We start from the raw sequence: 23,412 nt of genomic DNA, 5'->3' as shown, positions 1-23,412 counted from the left end.
TGCCTCTGGCTGGGACATCCCAGCGCTGATCATTAACCACCCTTATCGGATAGTGGGTTCAAGGTTCCGGATGGGGAGGTTTTGTCCCCACGTCGGGCAGACATCTCAGAGCCCCGTGAGTGGCTGTTGTCCCCTCGGTCCTGCCTCACTGGGGGCAAGAGATGTCCCAGGCTGGTGCCTGATGTGCTCTCTGCCAGCAGGGTCGGGGTTGGCAGTGCAGGATCCAGGCACCCCTGGGCCTGCAGACACCCGTGAGGCACCCCAGGCTGAGACAGCCAAGCGTGAGCGCCTGCCGCCATCTCATGGCTGTTCACAGCCAGCTCTGCAGCTCGCCCTGTCCCAGCTGGGCCCGGAGCCGGGGGCAGCGGGAGAGCCCAGGCCCCAGCTCTGCTCTGGGCTTTCCAGCCTGGCACCCGGCCACCCTGCGGCTTTCGATCCCCGTGGCAGGGGATGCCTTGGCCTCTCCCAGTCTGCTGTGGCCGCCTTTCCCCTTGCTGGGGAGTGGGACCCCGACACCTCTTTCAGTTTAAAACCATTGCCCCCTGCAAACACAGTAAAAAGTACAGGCCCTGGTAAACACTCTCTCTTCATCTTTCTTATAAACCCCTTTATATATTGGAAGGCTGCAATAAGGTCTCCCTGAGCCTTCTCTTCTCCAGGTTGAACAGCCCCAACTCCCTCAGGCTTTCTTCATGGGAGAGGTGTACCAGCCCTCTGATCATTTTTGTGGCCCTCCTCTGGACCCACTCTAACAGGTCCATGCCTCCCTTGTACTGAGGACCCCAGAGCTGTACTCCAGGTGGGGTCTCAGGAGAGCGGAGTGGAGGAGGAGCATCACCTCCCTCGACCTGCTGGCCACGCTTCGTTTTGCAGTCCCAGATACGCTCGGCTTTGTGGGCTGCAAGCGCGCATTGCCAATCATATACTATTTTTCATCCACCAGTATCCCCAAGTCCTTCTCCGCAGGGCTGCTCTCCATCCATGCCCCCATCCCTCCCTCCTTCCCCCAGCCTGTACTGGTACTGGGCTTGCCCCGACGCTGGTGCAGGACCTCCCGCTTGGCCTTGTGGAAGGGCAGGCTTTACCACGGCAGCACTGACCGCAGCGGCTCCCCGGGCCGGTCCCCGCAGCCCGGCCGGGGCGGGGGCTGGGGGGGCGGGCACCGGCAGCCCGGTTCCTTCCAGCTGCCGCCGCTAGGCTGTGCTCCCTGCCCTCGGACCGGGGCCGGTGGCGGCGGGGGCCGGCCGGGGGCTCCGCCGGGGCGGCCTGCCAGGGCTGTGGGGGAGGCCGTGCAGGAAAGGGGGTGTCGGGGGTCGGGGGTCGGGTGAGTCAGACCCCCCCCAGAGCCTCTCGGCGGGGACTTCCGAAGGGAAGCGGCTGGGCCATGACACATCCGCAGCCGGAGGATGCCGCGGGGAGCCGGGGGCATCGCCAGCTCCCGGGAAGTCCCCCAGTGCAGGGCCAGCACTGGCCCCAGCTTGGTGACAAGCGGGGCAGAGGCAGGAGAGCAAATGCTGCGTTTGTCCATGGGGATGGGGAACTGGGGGTGGCAGGTCCCATCCTGTGTGTCCCTCTGCCCCAGGGATGCTGCGACTCCACTCATCCCACAGCCGCGTCATCAGGTCCGACACCACCTCACCGCTGGGACCTGAGGGTGCAGAGACAGGCACTGTGGGACCCCCCCTGCTGCTCTGCCCCTCAACCCACTGCTCATGGAGTCCTGCCCCCAACATGGAGGGTCCTGGCTGCCTGAACAAAGCGACAGCTTCTTTACGTGACTTGTGCAGTGTCACCCAGGAGCTGGAAACTTTTCCCAGGACTGCATCTGTTAATCCCTCCTTGCTCTCCCACAGCCCGTGGAGCCGGGTGTCCCAGGGGAGGGCATCCCCTGACTCAACCCCAGGACAGCCTGGGCTGTGAGAAGGCTGAGCCCGGTGTCCCGGGGACCGTAAATAAATGGGAGATGGCCCATCACGCCAGCTGTGTGTCACTGCCTGAGTCATGAGCCATGCTGGGGCCAGCAGGGCTGCACAGGGGGGACATGGGGAGATCCAGAGGGATGGGGACATATCCCAGGCCTGGAGACAGCTGCTCCTCTCCCATATAGAGTGTTCAAGTGGGACCCTCTTGTCCCTCTCCCAAAGGTCCTCATCCCTTCGTTTCCCTCTGTCTGACCCCTCAGACTTTGGCAGGGGCTTGGGGACAGCACAAAGCTTTTGAAACAAGAAATAAAACAACCAGCATGATGGTTCCCCCCACACACACACACCACGCAGGGCTCAGCACCTGGCAGCGAGCTCTGCTCCGGGGTCCCCCTGCTTTGTGCCCTGCGGGACCCCGGCGGGCTGGGACCTTCACCCGAGGACGTGGGAGCAGGACACCAGAGCAAGCCCAGCGCTGGCGGCCTGTTATCACGGGAGACAGGAGGCAGCCCCAGGCTGGTCTCAAGTGGTCCTGGCTGATTAGTGACTTCAAGTGCCTACGGAGTTATTCTAAGTCAAGTAGGCGTGAAGGGAGCTGACCTGGGACTTGTGAGACCAGCACCGGGCTTTGCTGGGGTGTCCCCATTGCCTCTGCTCCCTACGAAGCCCTCTGAGGCGGGGAGGTGTCCCCCCCTCTAGCTGCTCTCCCTGTCCCTTACTCCTCCTGCAAAACGCTGTTTGCTCCAGCCCAAAGCAAACCTGATTTTATCTCCCGACTCCAGTTCCCTTGGCTGTGGGCCACGGTTGATGCCTCCCACGCAGAACTTGTGAAGCCCATTCGGGGACCCGCGCACAGAGCGAGCTGTGTATGCTGCCACATGACATCATGTTTACGGCCCGCGGGGGCCCAAGGACACCCCCTCCCAGCGGCATCGCTTCCAGCCCAAGCAATGTGTGTCCTTCCCGTGGCTGGACAGACGGACATATGGGGAGATGGGAGGAGCAGGAGTGGCCACAGTGCCGTGCCGTGCCTGCCCAGAGAGGGGTGGTTTCAGCTTTGTTGCACTGCAAGTCGGTTCCCCAGGCCTCAGTTTCCCCTCTGGGCAGTGGAGAGCGAATCCTGTGCTAGCTGTGAGGGTGCACTGCTGCAGCGGCACAAGGTCAGGCCCCTGAGCTGTTGTGCAGAGAGAAAGGCAAATCTTCCCCCCTTGAGATGTGGATGTTCCCTCCCCTCCTAGGACAGAGCTGGGCCTTTTCTGCTGCTGCGTGAAACTGAGGTTGCTGGGAAAGAGCAACACTGTCCAGAGCCACAGGGGCTCACTAAGGAGTGCTAGGGCCATCCTTTCTCCCGTCCATCCATCCATCCACACTTGCATGAAGCTTTCTATCTCACAGCCATCTCCACCCATCTACTGAGCTGCCTGTGCACTCACCCATCCATCCATTGACAAATGCATGCATCACTCTTCCCACCCATCCCCACACCTGCCTGCCCATCCATCCAGCTAGCCACCCACCCACCCACCTGTCCATCCTCCCATTCACCTCTCCATCCATCCATCACCCGCCTGTCAGTGCCCGAGTGATGCCCAGCCACCGAACAGCCCTCCTCGGGGTTACAGCGTGTGCCCACTTGTGTGTGGGGGACACGCTGGCCACGCGGAGCACCACGGGCAGGGATGTCCTGGGCTGTGTCCAGCCATGGGGCAGGGACCGGGAGCGCCGGCTGGGGGGAGGCAGGGGACCCGTCTAATTTAAGAACGGGCCCCGCAGTCGCTGTCAGCGCCAGGCGGCTCTGATCTGGGGACAGGTCCTCGTCAGCTCTGCTTGCCGCCCGCCGGCCTGACATGAAAGGGCTCTGCGCCCCGATAAGGCCCCAGATGCTCAGCCCTGGAGGTGGGCAGTGCTGCGGCTGAGCCTGGGGGACCCTCGAGCAGTGAGCCCTGCTGTGGCTGTCCCCAGATTCACCATCACCCCAACACCACAGGGCTTGTGTGTTTGCATCAGTTGGGGAGCTCAGCCCTGGCTGCTGCCCTCTGCTTTGTGCACTGGATCGTGCCCTGTGTCACCACCAGCTCCCACTGGTGACACGATCCCAGGGAGGGGTCCGTCCCCAGCATCGCCCCAGCTGCCACCAGCCCCTCTGACGGCTGTTACCCCGCACTGGAGTCCCCCAGCTGCGAGCGGCCGCGGACGGGGACCATGTTGTTTTAATAAGATCATTCTCCTCCTGCCGTGAGGTCGCAACCCCAGGCTTATGACATCACAGCGCGCTGCCATGGAGACACCGGGATGTCACAAACACAGCTCGATGACCTCACTGCAGGAGCAGGAGATGGGGCCAACCTGGGTTTGATCGCCAATGTCCTCGGGAATAAAGGAGGGGAGGGACGCTGGGAAAGTATGCGGCTGCTGAGCGCCGGGGTGTTTGGGTTGGAAATCACCGCGCTTTCCCCGCAGCAGGAAAGGCCTGTTCCTTCCTCCCCCCGTCCGCTCCCTCCCAGCAGCCAGACCCCCCCCCAGCCTTGTGGCTGCAGGGCAGGGGGGCTGGGGGAGCGGGGCACCCCCATCCCTGTCTCTGGGGCCATGCAGTGGGGAGCGAGAGCCGAAGCTCAGTGCAGCACTGGGGCACCAGCTTAGGGCAGAGGGGGGTCACGGGGAGGCAGGCTGTGTCCCCGAGCAGGATGGGTCACTTGGGGGTTGCTTTGTCCCAGGAGCAGGATGGAGACCACTGGGGATGCTGTCGAATGGGGCAGGGTGGATTGGTGGCTGGGGCTGGTCTCCTCTTCCCCAGGAGAAGCCCAAAGCCATGCTGCTACATGGGGACATGATTCCCCATCACAGTACCCTGCAGCTGGACCCCAAAGCACCCCTTGGCCCTGCCCAGCCACCCAACAGTCATCCCCTCCCCAGCCCACAACCACCAGCATCTCCTGGGACCAGTCTCCACTGCCCCATCACCCTTCCCTGCTGCAGCCTGGTTCTCCATCCTCCGTGCTCAGACCTTACCACTGGGGAAACCGCAGCTGGTTGGGGGGACACCCACCCCCCTCCTCTCTGCTGGAGGGGTGCAGGGATGCCTGCTCTCCCCCTGCATCCCCCATCATTAATTTCCATCAGTGGCCGAGCGGGGCCGGGGCTGCCCAGGGGTGGCCGAGGAACACGGCGCTTTCCCCTGATAGCAAAAATAAATACATTAAAATTCTTGCAGGAGGTAGAAGAATGCGGGACGGCAGGAAAAAATTGTTTTATAATTTGTAATAACACAAAAGCCGGGAGGGGGGGTGAGCTGTGAGAGGCGAGGGAAGGCAGAGACAAAGGATCAGCCACAGAAGAGAAGGCTGCTTCAGGGTGGTGGTGGCATCCCCGCCGCCCGTAGCCCTGGTGCAATGTCCCCACTGTGGCCTTGTCCCCTGAAGGATATGTCCCTTTGGGTCTTGTTGCAGAAGGGTGGGGGGTGTGTGTGTGTGAGCAAACTCCTGGGGCTGGGGGAGCAGGCAATCACCCCCCAGCTGTTTAAGCAGGTCTCAGCATCTCTGTGCCTCAGTTTTCCCCTTGCTAAAGGGGGATTTTTATGTAACTGGGAGAAAAGCTGGGAAGCAGGGGCAAACCCCAGGCATCCCCCTGGTCCCAGCCCCCCGGTACAGGCACAAGACAAGGAGCCCACCTTTGCCCATCCTGCCCCCCTCTTGGAGGGGTTTTGCCACAGGATCCAGGTGATGGGGCCAGTTCCCATATACGTGCTGGGGGCATCACAACCCCCCCCAGCCCCCTCCAGCCTTGCGAGGAGCTGGGACATGACAAGGCGAGTTGCTGTGCACCAGCCGCACCTGCTCGCTGGGATGGGGCTCCCCCTCCTCCTGCTCCCCTCTTCGGGGCAAAATCAAAGGGATTTTTCTGCCCTTAGGAAATCAGATAAAGGCTTCTCACCTGCCCCGCGCTGCCTTTGCAAGGAGGCTGGGTGCTCGGGGCGGGGGGACAACAGGCACTTTCAACACGCCGGCAGATGAGCTCTGCATTGTAGTGAGCCGCCGTGGAGTTCTGCCCGCAGGGGCTGGGGCCCTGGGCACAGTGTCAGCCTGTCCCCAGCTTTGGCAAGGATGTCCCCTCCCCAAGAGCTGCCTGTTGCTGACTCCCCCCACCTCTAGGTTCGAGGTGATGGGATTCCCGTAGGACAGGTAGGATGGAAGCTGGTGGGTGAAAGCAAAAGACAACAGGGACACCAGCAGCCCAGACACAGTGCCCAGCTCAGGGAAGGTCCCCATGTCCCTGTGATACAGCCAGGACAACTCAAATCCTTGTCACCATGCCAAGGGTGCAAACTGGGAGCCCAGTCCCTGTGTGGGAGGGCAGGGAAGGAGTACGTGGAAAACCTCCAGAGCTGGTGGGAGTCTCTTACCTCGTGCACCCAGGAGGGAGAGGAGAACCGTGCCAAGTTGCAGATAAAACCTGAGTCATTCACCAACAAATGCTGCTGGTGCGGAGTGAATGTGCCAGGGTGAAGGAGAGACGCTGCTGGTGATGGGGGCAAGGGGATCAGTGATGGGCAAGCCAGGGGCTAGAGCTGAGCAGGGGATGGGAGGTGGTACCCTCCCAGGAAAGGGGACAGAGCCCAAATCACTGTTGGAGGAAGGGTTGAGCTCACCAGCAGTGAAGGTGCTCTGCTTTGCCCATTGCTGGTGGCAGACACCCCATTTCCCTTGGAGTAACCCAGTGGGCTGTCTGGGTGCTCAGCGGAGGTGGCTGCAGAGGTGGATCAGGGCCCCCCAGGGTGGCTGTCCCAGCCCCAGGATCCATGGCACTGGCGCTGCAGGGCTGGGAGCTGCATCCCCAAACTCTGCTCTGAGTCACGGATGGTGCAAGAAGAAACAGAGCCCCAGGGCCCGGGGCCGAGCCCTGGGAAATCATTCCCGAGGCTGCTCAGAGAGGAGAGAATTGGGCTGGCAGTCGACAGGCACCAGCTCCTCCTGTCCCCAGCTGCCCAGACCTGGTGTGGTCCTCCCCCTCCCGGCCCGGCTACCTCCCAGGCCCCTCAGCTTCCTCTTGCCCCAGGCAGCTCCTGCTGCCTGCTCTGATGTGGTCCTGGGGGCTGTCTCCCTCCTGGGTCCTGGCTGCACCTGAGATGAGATCACCGTAAACAAGCTGGCCCTCCCCGCACTCTTCTCCCGGTCTCTTTGCTCCTGGGGCTTGCTGCCATCATCCACCTGCGTGTCCCCCTGCCCCAGGGATGTCTCCCCGGAGGAGTTGGAGCTAAACGTTGGGAGGTGCTTGGGGGGGGTGGTGGTGTCACTCCTCCAGTGTCCCCAGGCAGGACAGATGGGTCCGAGGGCAGGCAGGGCAATGAAGCCAGGCTTGTGCCAGGTGACCCAACAGGGACAAGGGCCAGGCAGGGCTATGTGGGCAGCAACACGGGGGTGCCAGGTTTGGGCAAGGCCGTGCCAGGGGTGTCAGGGTCAGGCAGGAGAGTGACAGGCAGGTGCCAGGGGGGACCTCGACAGGGGTTGGGTTTGGCAGGGCTGCACCAGGACCCCGAGTGGAGCCAGGCAGGGCTGTGCCAGGCAGGCTCCCGTAAGGGCTGCAGGGCTAAGCCGTGCCGTGCCAGGTGGGGCTGTGCCAGGCAGGGCCGTGCCAGGTCCCCGGGGCTGCGGGGGACAGGGCTGTGCCAGCCAGACACCGCTATAAGGGGTGCGCGTCCGAGCGCGGCGGCGGGACGCGGGGCCGGGCAGGCTGCAGCCACCGTCCCGCTGCCGGAGGGTGCCCGTGGCCGTGCCCGCGCCGTGGCCGTGGCTGCGCGCCTGGAGACGAGCTTGGCACCCAGGAGTCCCCCCGCCCGGCCCGCCCTGTCCGTCCCCCCGGGCTCCGGTTTCCCTGTCGGAGGCAGATGCTTTCGCAGCCCCGTCCCTCCTCCTCCTCCTTCTCCGGAGCAGCCTCCGCGCCGCGCTCCAGCCGCCCGGAGGTGCCTGCCCAGCCCAGCCCCAGCCCAGCCCAGCCCCGCCGGCCGCGGTGCCCGCCCGCCCCGGCCCGGCGGAGGGAGGCAGCGGGCACCCACCCGCCGGGGCCCCGGCCGGACCCTCGGGGCGGCGGCGAGCCCGGCTGCCCGGGTCCCCACGGGGGGCGCGGAGGGGGCTCGGCGCTCCCCTCAGCCCTGGCAGGATGCTGCCTTCCTCCCGGACCCAGCTGGGGCTCTTCTTCATCCTCCTCTGCCCCGCCAACATCATCGGGCTCTGGTGGTGAGTAGGACATCCCGGGGTGGGTGCCAGGAGGGCGTGCAGGGTCCCTCGGTCTCCGGGGATGGTCCCCCCACCCCAGCCTGGGGACAACAGTGTCCCCTGCACCCAGGGCAGCCCTTGAGAGGGGACCACTGCTCGCTGGCCAGGCAGATCCGGACCGGGGGCACCCCCACTCTGCCGCGGTTTGGGCACACGAGCGCATTGGGGACAGCAGGCTGCGGGACCCCCAGGGGTATGGGACACCCAGGTCCTGCGGAGGGAACTGCAGCCTGCCTCCCCGCACCCCAAGCCCACAGCCTGGGAGGGTTGTATGCCTGAGGGGTGGGGAAGGGGGTGTAGGGGCCTCCAGACCCCTCCAATAAGTCAACTTTAATTAAAAGCCCGAGGGTCCCTATGGTGTCCCCTCCCGAGCGGTGGCCTGGACGCGGCGGGGACAAAACCCCTGTTTGTAATGGTGCCTTCATCAAAGGCAGAGACGGTGCCTTGCAGGATACCGGAGGGGGTGGGGGATTCATTACAGGCGCAGAGCTGGGACCCAGCCTTGGAAAGCCCAGGTATCTGTCGAAACATGAACTATTTAAATCTATTAAGAATTTCACCCAGCCTGTCTTTATCCGGTTTTAAGTGCTTAGATTCCAGCTCCCCGGCGTGCCGTCCAGGCTATCATTCATTATCTGAGGCTATTCGTCTCCACATTGTCACACTCTTTTGACCCCTAAAATAAAGCTCTCCATAAGCCTTTCCCCTCCCGGTCCCCTGCCTGCCCGCCAGTGATTTATTCTGTGGCTCCATCCCCTTCGCTAGCCCTGGCTCCAGGGGTGCAGGGCAAAAGGGGGGGCCTTGGTGGGTATAAATGGTGCTGTTACGGTCAGTTGTACACCAGATGAGAGTTTGGCCCCGGAGCCCAAGCGCTGTGTTTATTGCCAGGAAAGGGGTTAATGTGGATTTGAGAGGTGCTTGCTTGGGGTTTTTTGCGACAGCAGGGGAGAGCGAGGTACGGTGAGTGCTGGCCGGGACAGGGTGCATGCGGAGGGTCCCCCTGCTCCCCGCCATCAGCCTCGGGGTGGCTGTGCCATTCCGGGGCACAGTCCCTCCTGCTGCCCGAGAGCTGCTCTTTTTCCCTGGCTAATTCTCAGACAGCTGCTCCGCACACCTGGCTGTCCCTTCAGCTCTCCTCGCTTTCTCTGCCCCATCCTCATTAATACCCACCCAGTGATCCCTCACCCCCAAGCTCATGCCCTGCGCTCCAGCTCCAGGGATTTCAGTGCCATCCTGCCCACAGCTGGAGCGGGCAGAGGTGAAGCAGGAGCTCCCTTTGCCTTCAATTCAGAGGCAGGCAGATGGCACCAGCAAGGGCAGGGTGTTGGGGTACTGCTGCCCCCCGCCCTGGCTGCTCAGAGCCACATCTTACCACCGAGCCTGGGTCCTGCTGGTGCCGTGACCATGCCGTGCGTGCGCTGGCAGCACCGGCTTGGGGAGATTAGCAGGATTTGGCAGAGGAGGGCAAGGGGTCAAACTTGTTTTTTCTTCTCTCAAAAAAGAAGAAGAAAAGGAACCTTTAATTTAAGAATAATAACCCAGCTGCACGCAGCACGGCCAAATGCGCCAGGCAGCGGAGCGGCTGCAGGGGGATCACCAATACGCACTCTGCTTCACTCCGGAACCCGGATCCAGCGAGCCGGGAGGAGGTGATGTGTGGATGAGGCCACCAGCACCACCAAATGGACATGCCGACCTTCCTGGGACGGGGCACTGGAGCAGCCAGCTGATTCATGAGCTGCTTCCCCCAGAGCTTGGGATCTCTGGCCCCCGGCTGAGATCATCCCTCATTTCCAGGGAGCTCTTCCCATGCGGGGGAGAGAAATCCGGGCGCTGCCTGGCCCTTTGAGCCAGCTCAAGACAGGCAGCTTCCTACATGTCTGCTCCCCATCCCCATCCCCTCTGCCAGGTCTGGGTAGCACTGGTGTCTGTGGGTTTTGCTTTTCGTGAGGAGGGGTTCAGGGTTGCAGCTGTATGTTGTGCCAGGGCTCCTGGAAGCTCTAGGGCTAGTGGCATTGGTAGAGCGGTTCCTTGCTGTCCTTGTCACTGATGCATAGGGACTTTGGTAGCACGCTTTCACATGTGCATCTCTGGGCATCCATGGGTGCTTAGCCAAGGGGGCTTGTTCCCCTGGGCAGGAAAGGGAGGTCTTTACGACCTACTCCATCCCACCCTTGGGTGCATTGGCTGTGCAGTGTGGGGGGATGCAGGGGCTGCCTGTTTGAGGTATTTTTTTTCCCACGCTGGTGACAAACTGATTTGTGAGAGTGGCACGGTGGGGGTGCAGCGGGGCTGGGTCCTGGGGGGCACGGTCCTCAGCCCAGGCATGCAGCCAGGCTTGGCCACTCATGGGTGGTAACTGTGCCCATTGGGATCCTGCCAGATGGCTGCATCTACAGAGAAAAGTTTGTGTGTGATGTACGAGCAGTGACATCATGCCGATGACATCGTAGCCTGAGAAAGAGCATCCTCATTGTGGTAAGATGTCCCCAGAGGGCTCACTGAAGATACAGTCACCCTTGTCCTACACCCCCTGTGCCTAAGAAGAGGCAGAGGGACAGAAGCATGGGCAGACGCACGGATCTTTCCATGGCAAAGGGAGCAGGCTATGGTCAGTGCCGATGGGAAGTTGTGTCATTCAGGTGCTGCTAGTCCCTTGGTTAGTGCCAGGCTGCAGGGAATAGGCTCCCCTTGCTCCCACCAGCCCTGTAAAATCTCTTTCTTCCTCCTCCCCTCATCTTTTCATGTTTCTCACCCGGCTCCTTGTGCAACAGTGATTCCTCCCTGAGCAGGACAGGTAGGGACTGCCTGAGGCTCCTGGGCTGGCCTGGAGGGTGCGGGGATACAGGGTGGGCCAACCTGGTGTCTCAGGAGCCCTGGGCAGGTTCAGAGCCAGTTTGTGGTTTGGCTGTGCTCACAGGGACAGAGGCACTGTGGGGATGGGGGCAAGCAAAGCTGGGCTTCCCCAGTGCCCCAACACCCATCGGCTCTCCGTGGGCATGGACGAGAGCAGTCGGGAGGTGGAAGAGAGAGCAAGGGGGGAAAACCATCCCATGAGATGTGCTCTGCTCCAGCTGTGGGTCTGAGGGGGCCCGGAGGGACGGACACCTGCCCTGTGTCCCCTTCTCATGTATGCATGTGGGCAGTACATCTCCAGGTTTTCACTGGGCTCCTTCAGAGGAGCTCAGGGAGGACCCATCCACCGCCACCCATGGCTGCACCCTTGCTTGATGGGGTCCCGACCCCATGGCCCCTGAAGCCACACACCCCGGGTGGGTTTCATGCGCCAGTGGCCTCCCCTTCTCCTCTGCCGCTCCCACCAGTACCCACACCGCCTAGAGCCTGTAAGGGCAGGCTGGCAGGCTGTAGGGCCCTGCCTGCATGTCTTGGGGTGAACATCGTGAGTCACCCTCTGGGCCTCCTGACCCACACCCACCACCCCACAGCCCACAGCCCCCCATGGTGTCCAGCAGGACTGGGCTGCCCAGCCATCTGGGGCATGCCCTCACCCCTGGAGCAGCGCCATGTGGGCAGCAAAACACCTCCCCAGCATGGGAGCCCCTGCCCGGCGTCATGTCCCTGTACCTCTTCTGGGGCAGTGCTGACCCACTGGATTTTTCAAAGGGAAAACGTTTCCCTTGCACTCTTTGAGATGGCACTGGCTCCAGAACTGGGCTACTTGTGTCATACCACAAAGACAACTGAGCTTTTCTCCATGCCATCCCTCGTCCCTGCTCCTGGACACCTCCATTCTCCCACAGTGACACCCAGGCTGCCCAGCCCTGCCTTATGTATGCCCTAAGCTGAAGCGCTCGGCTGGACTTCGCATCAGAGGCTTGACCCCTTCAAACCTCACCCATGCAGGAGGGTGCTGGGCAGAGCCGGGCACACCCCAATATTCACTCAGGGTGTGCAGGGTCCTGCCACCACATGTGGCACCTGCATTTGGGCATGTACTAGCCCAGCCCTCATGCCACCCCAGCTCCAGCCTCCACAAGCACCCAGAGGAAGGATGCAGTGACCAGGGATAGGTGGACCCCTTTCTTCTCAACCCAGCCCCTCCAAGGCTTGGACACAGCTTTGGGACCGGTGCTTCTGCGGGCGTGTGCTCCTTCCATCCCCCCCCCGGTACCCGCAGCACAAGCTCGGGCAGCTCCTGCCCGCGAGCACCCAGCCTTGACGTGACCCTGCAGCTGGCAGGTCCATCGGTTGATGCCATGCCACATCAAAGCCTCTTTCCTTTGGGTGGCTTCCCAGCTGTTTGCATGCCGTCCTTGCTGAGGAGGTGCGAGGAGGAGGGCAGGGAATGGTGTCCCCCTGCTCTCCCCAATCCACGGCATTTCCCGCTCCTTTGGTGCCCACGGTGCTGCTTGGCAGCCAAGCCCCAGCCGTGCCCCCCAGGGCAGTGACTTGCTGCTTACTCACCCCCCCCCCTCCCCATGCACCTCCTGCTCTGCTTTCCACACCCGGCTGCCCCGGTTAGTGGCAGCACCCACGCATCGCCCTGGGTGAGGGGCCAGGTACCCGCCACGCGCCTGCGTGGGATGAAGGGAAAGCTGGATGGGTGAAAAATCATGCATATCACCCCCCTTGTCCTGTTTGCACAGCTTGGAAAGAGACGGGCTCCTGTGGGGTCTGATTTCTTGCAGGGCTGTCACTGAGTGTGACAGCATTGGGTGGAATGTGGGGTGACACATTCCCCCGAGGATGTAGCTTGGCTCTCCAGGGCTGGCATCCTGCAGCTCTTGCCTCTCCAAGCAGGTGGAGAAGTGCCTGTGGGCTCGGGGCAATGGGCCAGGTACCCTGGCATCCTGCATCCCCCTCCTGAAGGCATCCAGGGGCTGGGATGGAGACCTGGATATAAGGCAAGCCATGCCCTCCCTACCCCACAGCAGGCTCACCTTGCCTACACGGGAATGCCCAGGCAGCAGTACTCAATAGGTGCAGACCTGACTGGTCCATGTGGAGCTGGCACAGCACAACCGCCACTCTCCCTCGGGGTTTCGGGGCCGTCAGGACCAAAGGACACATTTTTCTACCCAAGATGCAGGTGCCATTTGTGAAGGCTGACCATCCTCTTCCTTGCCACATGGCTGTACCAGCCCCTCTCCATTGGACCCCTGCAAACTGGGACCCCACTGGCTCCCCTCAGTCATGGTCTGCTGGCAGGGGTCGGGAGAAGCCCTGCTCCACACCATCCCCATGTCCAAAGGGGAGATGGGGACCTGTGCCAGACTCCTTGGTCTATGATTTTGGCTGGGAACCAGACTGGGACATACTGGAGGCTCCATGACATGAGATGAGCTGGAAAAGCTGGTGATTATGGCTCTTGGGAGCCCCGGCTCTGTTGTAGCAAGGACAGCATCCAGAGCACAAGGGTTGCATCAGAAGCATCAGTGACTCCTGTTTCCCGTGTGTCACTGGGACCGGGCTCAGTCTGCAGCTGTGGCAGCCAAAGGGGGTGACAACAGCAGGTTGGCGGTGGGTTGCAGCTCCTCTTCTGTGCCTCAGTTTCCACTTTCAGCAATGGGGGTTGTTTCCCTTGGACAGGGGTGCAGGAAATCACGGTGGAAAGCGGAGCTCATCGTCCTGGCTCCTTTCGGGGCGAGGCGGCAGCCGCCCGGCAGCAGTTTCGGCAGCAGGCGAAGGGCGCCGGAGGCAGGCGGGGAGGGATGCTGCCGAGGCGCCGAGCCCGGCCGGGGGCTGCCAGGCAGGAGGCGGCGGGGGGCCGGGGTGCCCCGGGAAGGTTGGGGGGAGTCGGGCTGGCGACCTGGTTCCTTCACCAGGGCAGGGGGGAGGAGTGCCCGGCGGCAGAGGTGGGGCACCTTAATTGTAGATGCGGGGAGGCCTTGGAGCAGGACAAGCTCAGGCAGATCTGGGCCCCGCGCCGGAAGCCCTTGCCAAAGCGGTGGGTAGCAGTTTGGCAGCATTTTTCTTGCCCTTGTCTCCCCCTCTCCCCCCCCCCCCCCCCAAACCCTCCAAAGCAAAACAGCTCTCGGGCTCCCGGCAGCCTCCCCGCGCCAGAAAGCGAAGCCCAGCGGAAATTAATATTGCGCCGGACTTAGGCAGCCCACCCCACGCCTCGATGGCATGGCCAGCGAGTTCCCGTGCGGTCCCGCCGGCCTCGCCGCTGCCTGGGACATGGGTGGGGACCCCCACGGTGCCGGCAAGCCGCCCACCGCCCCCCGGCCCTGCGGGGCTGAGCTCTTCTTCCCGGCCTGATCCGGCGGGCTGGGGTGAGCTGCAGTTCAGCATTTGATCTGACGGCCCCGGGGGGCTGGCGCATCATTTTTTATATGAGTACAAAGAGTCGTCTCTTAATGAAAGTCCTGTCCCAGCTCCCCTTCTTCCCCATCCTGCCGGAGCAGGCGGCCAAACCTCCACTGTCCCGTTGCGGATGTCGGGAGCCCACAGTCCCCCAAGGAGGGTGAGCTCGGAGCCTGGGATGGAGGCTTGAATCCCCATGTGGGGATGGGACTGGACAGGCTCACTGGTGGCTTTCTACATGGGCCTCAGTTTCCCCATCAATGGGGCACCTGTGCCAGCCCAGTCACAGCCCCAGGACACTTCCCCAGCTACCCCATCTCCTTGCAGAGGCACCCATGCATCACGCAGCAAAGGGAAACCAAGCTGTGGGGAGCAAAGGGAGATGGGTACTCCCCAGCAGCGGTGCAGTCTTGCCTCAGTTTCCCTGCTGGAGGTCATCTTTCCAGGCTGTGCCTCTCGGCTGAGCTGTTTAACCCTTTAAACCTCCAACCAAAGCATAAGGGCTCCTTTTCCAGGCTGTGTGAGAGGGCACATCTGCCCCAAACCCAGCTGGGGTTTGGTGAGCAGGAGATGCAGGCAGCTTGGGAGCCTGATGTGGGGCAGGGGGACTCTGGCAGGACCTCAAGCTTCAAACAAGGGGTTCAGAGGGTGTTTGCACTGGGGGCAGGATGTTAAGCAAAGTCCTGCAGCCTGGTGTCCCGAACACAGACCCCAGCTGCGTGAGAGCAAAAAGGAAACCCAGGACATAGTTAAACACCGAGATTCAGCTTGTGATTTTCGAGCCCCTGGGGCTTGGCCAGACTATAAAGGTCTGGGTTTGGAAGCTGCAGCACAGCCGGTGCTCCCCAGCGAGCAGGGCTGCCGGCAGCATGGGCTGCCCGGGTGCTGCTCCCCAGGGGACCCCAGGGGACGTGGTCTCGCAGTCCTCGGCCATCCCAAAGCGCTGGGGGATCTGTGTCCAGCGCTGGGGTCCTGTGGGCATCCACAGCCAGGAAAATCATATTATCAAGCAGGACGAGCTCTGAGCCCACGGGAGCGGCGCTGGAGGCGAGAAGCTGCTGAGTGAGGCTGTGTTTAGGGTGTGCTAAATTCGGGTGGCCCATGGCCACGCGGTCTCCATGCCACGGGACGGGCGGCGTAGGCGGGAGGCCGTCAGCACGGCGTGCCTGCCCTCTGCCCACTGCGGCTCCGGCGTTGCCTGCAGCGGAGCTGGAGCATCGCCGCCCTGGCATGGGGCACGGCGCCGGCGGGCTGCACAGCTGCACGAACTGTGCCATGGAGGGCACTCCGGGCAAAATGTGTGGGGAAAGTACAGGAGTTTCTGTAGCCAGCGGCATGCCGGGGAGGGCGTTGTCGTGCTCAGACTTTGCCTCCCAGCCCCGAGAGCCAGGCACCTCTCTCCAGCTGTGCTGGCAAGGAGGGAGCCGCCTCTGACACGGGCCCAGCTGAGACTTGCCCTCCTGCGCTGGCATCGGCAGGGCTGGCGATGCCACCTGCATCCCTCCCTCATGCGCCCGTGGTTGCCCCTGGCTCTGTTCCCTTGGGGCCGGTGCCTGGGTAGGGGGAGTCGAACACGGGAGCCTGGCCAGCAACCAAGCAGCTTTATCACCGGCAAGGTCACTCGTCTCGTCTCCCACGGGGTAAAGCAGTGAGCCACCCTGGAGAGGGGGAGGCACACCGAAAGCGCTGGCTGGGCTCCCCGCTCTGCCCACGGGGCTCCAGGAGCTGCAGCTGCGCTGGGCATCGGTCATGCCACAATGCCAGGGCTGTGCTGGGTCAGTGCCAGATCCAAAGAGCAGGTGCTAAGCAGCACAGCATCTCTGCCACCTCCCGTCGGGTACACCGCCATCACCCCCAGGGATGTCCCTGAGGGCTTTGGGGTATGAAGAGGCACGTGCCAGCATCGTCCTCCAGCCAGCCCCACAGCTGGGGACCTCCAACTGGCTGGGGAGGGCAACGTATGCCCTGAGTGCTGGCACGCAGGTGCCACCCATGCCTTTTGTCCTGTCCTCCCCGTATACCTCTCCCTGTCCCCTTGTCACCCAGGGTCACTGCTGAGCCAGCACTGCCCTGTGGCCCCACTCCGTCCTGGGGAGCAGGTCTGGCCATGCCCCATCCCCACCCTGGTCCCCCCCCACCGGGCTTGGGTGCTGGTTTTGCTCTGCTCGCTGTCCCCTCCTGCAGGGCAGTGGGGAGCCCCCTGGTCATGGACCCCAACAGCATCTGTCGCAAGACGAAGCGGCTGGCAGGGAAGCAGGCGGAGCTGTGCCAGCTGGAGCCAGAAATCGTGCAGGAGGTGGCCAAGGGCACCAAGCTGGGCGTCCGGGAGTGCCAGTACCAATTCCGCTTCCGCCGCTGGAACTGCACCAGCCACAGCAAGTACTTCGGCAAGATCCTGCAGCAGGGTAAGGCCAATGCTTCCTCGGCCTTCCACCTCCCAAAAAGCCTCCAGCCGCCCAGTCACGCACCTCCCCAGGACTTCTGGAGCAGAGTCTGGGCGTGCAAACCTGTGTGTGTATGCGCGCGTGTGCGTGTGTAGGGGGTTGCTCAGTGCTCCCCGGTGCAGTCACGCTGAGGTTTTACTGCCGGGACATGTCTCCCCGTGTTGTAATGAAGCAATTACCGATGCTCCCAGACAGCGCGGGGCTTCACAAAGCCCAAGAATGCACCCTCGTCTGGCAGTGATTTACTGCTCCCCCGGGACCCCGGGGTGTGTGGTGGGGCGGGGGGTGGGAAGGGGCCCGGGTGGGAGGCAGCGCACAGCCACTGGGAGCTGCCCCTCGCCCCCGTGGGTACCCTGCAGCTCCCTCCTCCCGGCCTTGCAGGGAGCAGAGGAGAGGATTGCTTGGCCCCCCATCCCTGCATCCCTGGGTGGGCACCCTGATGCCACCCCGAGGGTCAGGGGTGAGGTGGCAGGGAGGGGTGGGCAGGTCCCAGCCAAGTGGATACAGTGGTCCAAGCCCAGCCCAGCTGCATCAAAGCCAGAGCAGGAGCAGAGTGAGGGGGCACCCGTGAGTCTGTAAGGGATGGGAAAGTCCTGCCACGGTCCCCAGGGAGAGAGGCTGGGGGCAACATAGGGAAGGGGGGGGGATGCTCGAAGCACCTCCGTCTGGTAGGGCCACTTAGTGAGTGGTGAGTTTAGTCCTGCCCCTGTTCCCACATTGGTTGGTGTGCTGGGGCTGACGAAGGTGCTGGAGTGAGCCCTGGTCTCCTTGGCCATTACATCTCCTGCTGGTGCATCCACCAGGCCACGGCAGAGCGGGTATGTCCTTGGGCCTTGTAGGGGGGGTCAGGGTGGCCTCCCTGGGGGCATTGGTGAGGGCAGAGCGCCCTGGGCACCCAGCAGCTGCGGGTACCAGTGGGGGGCAGAGCTGGGGCCCCAAGGGAGACACTGGCCTGTGGCGGGAGGGCAGGTTCATTTAAGAAGCTGATTTGCAAGTGTGGGTTCCTCCCAACACAGGGACAGAGGTGTATTCAGTTGAGGGGCAGAGAGCCAGGGCACATGGGGACACACTTGCCTCTGGAGTCACCTATTTTCACACCAACCTGGCAGGTGGGATCTGTGCCAGGAAGGGTGCCAGGCTGGAAGCGGGGGTGGTGCCAGGATGCCAGGGCCAAACCTGGTGGCGAGTGGGCGATGTTGGCGGATAAGCTGGTGGGTACTCAGGGGCAGATTGGGTCGGAGGAGACTCAGGCGCGTCAGGCATGGGGATGCTGAAGGAGCCACCACGCTCTCTTTGGCCCAGCCTCACTGCCGGGGCTGTGGAGATGAGCATTGTCCTGAGGACAGTGGTGAGTTTGGGAGTCCCTGGCACTCTGAGGACATAGGACACCCCAGCTAGACCTGTGGAGGTCCCCAAGGCTGAATCGTGGGTGTCAGAAGCAGAGAGCTCGCACTGCACTGAAAGGTGCCGGCAGGCACCAGCCTCCCTGTAAGCCTGCAGGGACTGCATAAACCATCCCAGCATTTCTTGGGTTCCCAGCTGCCATCGGATGGGCACCTCCCATCTGACAGCCTCTTCTTTCCAAGAATGCTGTGGCACGCTCTGGTTCCCGGCCGTGGTCTCCCTGGTGCAGTCGCGGCCATCGCCCCTTCCTTCCCTGCTGATTGTGCCAGGCGCGGGCGTGCCAGGGCAGGCTGGCTTGGGGGGAGCCACGTGTCTGGAAGAGCTGTCAGAAGAGCGGCATCCCCCCGGGGCCCCGGCTGGCAGGGTGGCACGGGGACCTCTGCCAGCGGCAGGCTGCCTGCCCAGGGCTCTGCCAGTTCCAGGTGGGAACAGGCGGGTGGTCATGTGGCTTAGAGGGGACAGGAGGGCCAGGGGACACCCGTCCCCGGGGTGGCACTGCTGGAAAGGCACCAGTGTGTCCAGTTCCTACCAACACCAGTGGGAATCAGGTGCTGCGTGGGCTTGTGGAGGAGCCCCTCATGGAGGTCAGTGCCACCTCTTCCCACAGCCCCCCCCAAGTCAGAGTGGTGGAGACAGAGGGATGGGGGCACCCCCCAAAACACAGGTTCTCGACCATCCCCATGCCCTCTGCGTGTCACCAGCCTGGGCCAGCCCTGCCCTGGCATTTGGGTGGGCAGGGGCTTGCCTGGCATGGGTCGGGGGGAGCACGGGACCCCCCCCCAACAGGGCGCCGCGCCCCCGCTGCCAGAATCCCCCGCTGGCTGCGGCTGTGAGCGGCAGGTCCAGGCAGGGGAAAGATGCTTGGAATTCGTGTCCCGGAGCAGAGAGAGACAGGAGCAAATACTAATAATAAATAATCCTGCAGGGTGGAGGCTGTGCCGGCAGAGGGAGGGGGGGCAGGCAGCACCCCATGGCAAAGCGGGTATGGGGGAAGAGTGGGCAGCACAGCTTCATCACTGCCACCCTGCAGAGGGGTGAGTGGCACCCGTGGTGTCCCTCGCAGCACTTGTCTCCAGGTGCCAGCTTGCAGCTGGGGATGGGGTTTTTACTGCTTGGAGGGACATTGCAGGGTAGCGTGAGAAAGCTGTGGGTACCACCTGGGCACCTGGGATCCCCCTGCTCTCAGAGCTCCCCTCTTTCCTATGGGGCAGCACCTATCCTTGCAAGGGGAGGCAGGAGATTTGTTGCCCCTAGGACCCTACAGCTGGGGTGGAGGAATGCTTACAGGGCCTGGCCATCACCCCAGATTCTGCATTCTGCTTGCAAGAGACAGCTCCTGCCCCAGGCAGCCTGCTCCAGGGTGGGTGCATTGCCAGGGAAAAAGCACCGAGCACACACGAAGGGAGAGAAGGGGAGGTCTGAACCCCCATGGGATGTCGGTGGGGGCATGCTTTGCTTGCACAGTCTTTGCCAGAGCTGACCCTGCATCTCAGCCCTGTCTCTTCTCCTGTAGATATCCGGGAGACAGCCTTCGTGTATGCCATCACGGCGGCCGGGGTGAGCCACGCCATCACGCAGGCTTGCAGCATGGGTGAGCTGCTGCAGTGCGGCTGTGAGCTGACGCGGAGCCGGGCTCCCCCCTTGCCCACAGCGGGTCCGGGCACAGAAGGCACAGCCTGGGAGTGGGGGGGCTGCGGGGACGACGTGCAGTTCGGCTACGAGAAATCCCAGCAGTTCATGGATGCCAAGAGCAAGAAGGGCAAAAATGACATCCGCGCTCTTATCGACCTGCACAACAATGAGGCCGGGCGCTTGGTAAGGCCCCTGTGCTCCCTGCTCTCTGCAAGCATCACCCCGTGCCCCTACCCAACCCAACCCTCCAACTTTACCTCCCTCAAGCCATGCCTGCACCAACTTTGGGTGAGATTGGACCAAATATCTTTCAGGAGCCCTTTGCAGGTGCTTTGGAAACTCCCTGTGCCCCCCCCAGCACCCTCCCCCAGGGCAGGGCAGCACCAAGAGGCAGGGTTTTGGCTGGGGGTGCTGGGCAGGGAGGCCGGGGACCGAGGTCTGAGCATCGCTGTCTCTTCCCCAGGCGGTGCGCAGCTACATGAGGACAGAGTGCAAATGCCACGGGCTGTCGGGCTCCTGCACCCTGCGGACCTGCTGGCGGAAGATGCCCCATTTCCGCGAGGTGGGGGACCGCCTGCTCGAGCGCTTCAACGGGGCTTTCAAGGTGATGGGAGGCAATGACGGGAAAACCCTCATCCCCGTGGGTGACAACATCAAACCTCCCGACAAGCAGGACCTCATCTACTCGGCCGACTCACCCGATTTCTGCTCAGCTAACCGTAAGACGGGCTCGCTGGGCACCCGGGGCCGCGTCTGCAACAGCACAGCCATGGACACGAGTGGGTGCGACCTGCTGTGCTGCGGTCGAGGGCACCGGGACGAGACGGTGGTGCTGGAGGAGAACTGCCTTTGCCGCTTCCACTGGTGTTGTGTGGTGCAGTGCCGCAAGTGCTCCGTCCGTCAGGAGCTCAGCCTCTGTGTCTGACCGCCTGGGGTTGGGTGAGGACAATTTGGGGCACCACCCCCAAGCTCATGCCGCAGCCCCCCCGGGACAGAGACAGGCTGAGCCGGTGGCAGGGATGGCATGGGTGAGCCCAGCTCTGCGCCCTGGGGAGTCCCAGCTTCCCTGGGGGACAGCGTGGGGCTGCCTGGCATCCCCACAGCCCTCACCGTGGGGGCTGTGGGTGCAGAGCTTCCACTAATAAAGCTATTTAAAGCTGGTGTGCCACAGCGCTTCCTGGGGAGGGCTGGGAAGCGCTGACTGCTGTACTGGGATGGAACCGGCTGGAGAGCCGTCCTGCCCCGGCCATGAGTCCTGATCAGCCAGGCTCCCTCCAGCCTCCTGTTCCTGCTGGCCATCGTGGGACCCATGGCAGAGTCCCGCTCATTTTTTATCCACACTCTGCTTTTCTCCATGTTGTAGAGCCAGGAGATGAGTGTGGATGAGGGCGAGTGCTCTCCTGCCCTGCTCTGCAGCCCCCAGGCGGGGTGGGTGCTCTCCTCCTATCGTCCATGACCACCAACACTTGGGGATGCCAGTTTGTGTCCTGCCACCACCCTACCTGGGATGTTTGTGGTGACCTGCAGTCCACGGTCCTTCCGCTCATCCCTCATAAAGGAGGTACAGCTAGCTGCCCTGACACCATGGTGATGGGCTGTGAGTTTCTTGAAGGTATCCTCTATTTTTTTACTCCGTCTTCAGCCAACGTTGCTGCAGTCCGCGCCACACGGCCTGGCATGGAGAAGCCCTGCGTGGCACTGACACTGTTGGCTTGGTGGCATGTAAGGCATTCGCTTGGCATGCCGTGGGCCATCTGCAACCTCAGCTGACCCGCACCATGCCAGGCACATCTTGGTAACCTGATCAGCTAGTGCCCCTCATGGGCAAACACAGGGCGAGGAGCAGCCCACCAGGACAGGCTGCCATCCCTCTGCTCCCGAGGCTCCGGGGGTGTCCAAGGGGGTCCCTCCCATCCTGCAAGGAGCCCAGAGGGAACTGGTTTCTCCAGCCCTAGCCAGCGTGGGGGTTTAGGTAACTAACTGCAGAGGGGAACATGTGTGTGCAGCACCCGCTTGGCTGGCAATGCCACACTGGGCGGAGGAGCCCTCGAGGGACGTCAGCAGAGCCAGAACCTGGGCAGAGAGGTCCACGCTCCTGTGCCTGCCCTCCATGCTGTAGCAACGCAGGGCATGGGGGCTTTGCCCATCCACCCCTCTGCAAAAGGGCTACTGGGGCTCTCAGCCGAGTCGGGCAAGGCCCCGCGCACTGGGTGCTGCCAGGCAGGGCAGGAGCGGAGCTTGCAGTGCTGGGCACACTGGAAGGCAAGGGGAGCTGCGGTGGGGTGCTAGTGATGCCCACCAGGGGGTCCTTCCTTGCCCCCCCGCCCCAGGCAGCCAGCGGGGAAGGGCAGGGGAAGCAGGGTGCTGGTGAACCATTAACTTGGCCCAGCAAGTGCTGGGGTGGGAGCCTCTAAATCTGTCAGCTGCAGCTTTGCAGCTGGAAACTCCCTCCTGGCTTGCCCACAGCGGTGCTGGGAGAGGGGAGGCACATGGGGCTCCCGGGAACTCCCGGCCACGTGCCCGCCCATGGGAACACAAGGGTGGGTGTGAGTGGGGCTGGGTGGGTGTGGGTGAAGGTACCTGTGCATGCAACCAGTTCAGCATGCATATGTGTGCATGCACAGGTAACACGTCTATGCGTGTTCACAACCATATGTGTGCAGGTGACCTTGCATGCACATGCATCACTGTGCATGTGAGCCCCTCGTGGGTGTGCAAACAAGTTGGTCTGTGTGTCTTCATGCATGTCTATGAATACACAACAAATTGTCAGTGTGTGTGTGCCGGTGACACTGTCCCTGTGTGCGAGCATGTTTGTTTGCACGTGTCTTACTGTGTTTGTGCAGGTATGTCTGGGACAGGAAGGACATGCGTGGGTGCAGGAAGGCCCTGCAGGAAGGGAGCTGCAGAGATGTAGGGTCTGTGTGTTGGGACATGTGGGGACCCATTTTGTAGGCTGAGCAGGTCTGTTTGGATTAGAAACACCAGAGCACACCTCAAGCCCTGGGCTGCCGATCAGGGGAGCTCAGTTCAGGCAGGTCCTGTGAAACTTTGGGTCACCCTGCTCTCCCCTGGAGCCATGCCAGGGTGAGGCCAGTTGTACTGGGGGATTCTGAATCTCTCTGTGAGATGTTAGAGTCCTAGGTCTGACCTTCAGCAAGCTTCCTCTCAGGAGTCTGCCTCAGTTTCTCCACAATGGGCTGCTTTCATGCTCCTGGATGCACTGACATGGCTCTGGAGGTCTGGATCATGGATAAACCCTGGGGAAAACAGGTAGTTCTTTTGAGTAAGGGATCCAACCTGTGTCCTCTCTGCCATTGCCCCAGATCACAGCTCCTGAAGGCTGGAGACCACAAAAGCCAAAAATGTGGAGGGGGAAGAAGATGGAAAATAGAGCTAGCACAGGGGCAAGGAGTTCTCACTTGGAGAGAGGCACATGGCCACTGATTGTGGGGTGACTCTTCTGCACCCCCA

The 23,412-nt window shown here is 62.5% G+C and overlaps 1 protein-coding gene across 1 annotated transcript; it reads left to right on the top strand.

Annotated features, from left to right (window-relative positions):
• The first annotated feature begins 7,963 nt into the window (after nucleotides 1-7,963).
• WNT6 (Wnt family member 6) lies at nucleotides 7,964-22,590 on the top strand. Its single transcript, XM_052793544.1, has 4 exons — nucleotides 7,964-8,152; nucleotides 16,643-16,863; nucleotides 19,820-20,121; nucleotides 20,402-22,590. Exons 1-4 carry the CDS (start codon nucleotides 8,076-8,078, stop codon nucleotides 20,861-20,863), a joined length of 1,062 nt encoding a protein of 353 aa, XP_052649504.1. The 5' UTR covers nucleotides 7,964-8,075; the 3' UTR covers nucleotides 20,864-22,590.
• Nucleotides 22,591-23,412: the final 822 nt, after the last annotated feature.

The sequence above is a fragment of the Harpia harpyja genome, chromosome 7, assembly GCF_026419915.1.
Source record: "Harpia harpyja isolate bHarHar1 chromosome 7, bHarHar1 primary haplotype, whole genome shotgun sequence".
NCBI classification, from domain to species: domain Eukaryota; kingdom Metazoa; phylum Chordata; class Aves; order Accipitriformes; family Accipitridae; genus Harpia; species Harpia harpyja.
This window is presented reverse-complemented; position numbering and strand designations above follow the sequence as displayed.

What these genes read in the sequence shown, in the direction of transcription:
- WNT6 (XM_052793544.1), top strand. Translation starts at nt 8,076, where the DNA reads ATGCTGCCTTCCTCCCGGACCCAGCTGGGGCTCTTCTTCATCCTCCTC. An exon ending in CGGCAAGATCCTGCAGCAGG is followed by an intron (nt 16,864 to 19,819) that starts GTAAGGCCAATG and finishes CTTCTCCTGTAG; the next exon opens with ATATCCGGGAGACAGCCTTC. An exon ending in ACAATGAGGCCGGGCGCTTG is followed by an intron (nt 20,122 to 20,401) that starts GTAAGGCCCCTG and finishes TCTCTTCCCCAG; the next exon opens with GCGGTGCGCAGCTACATGAG.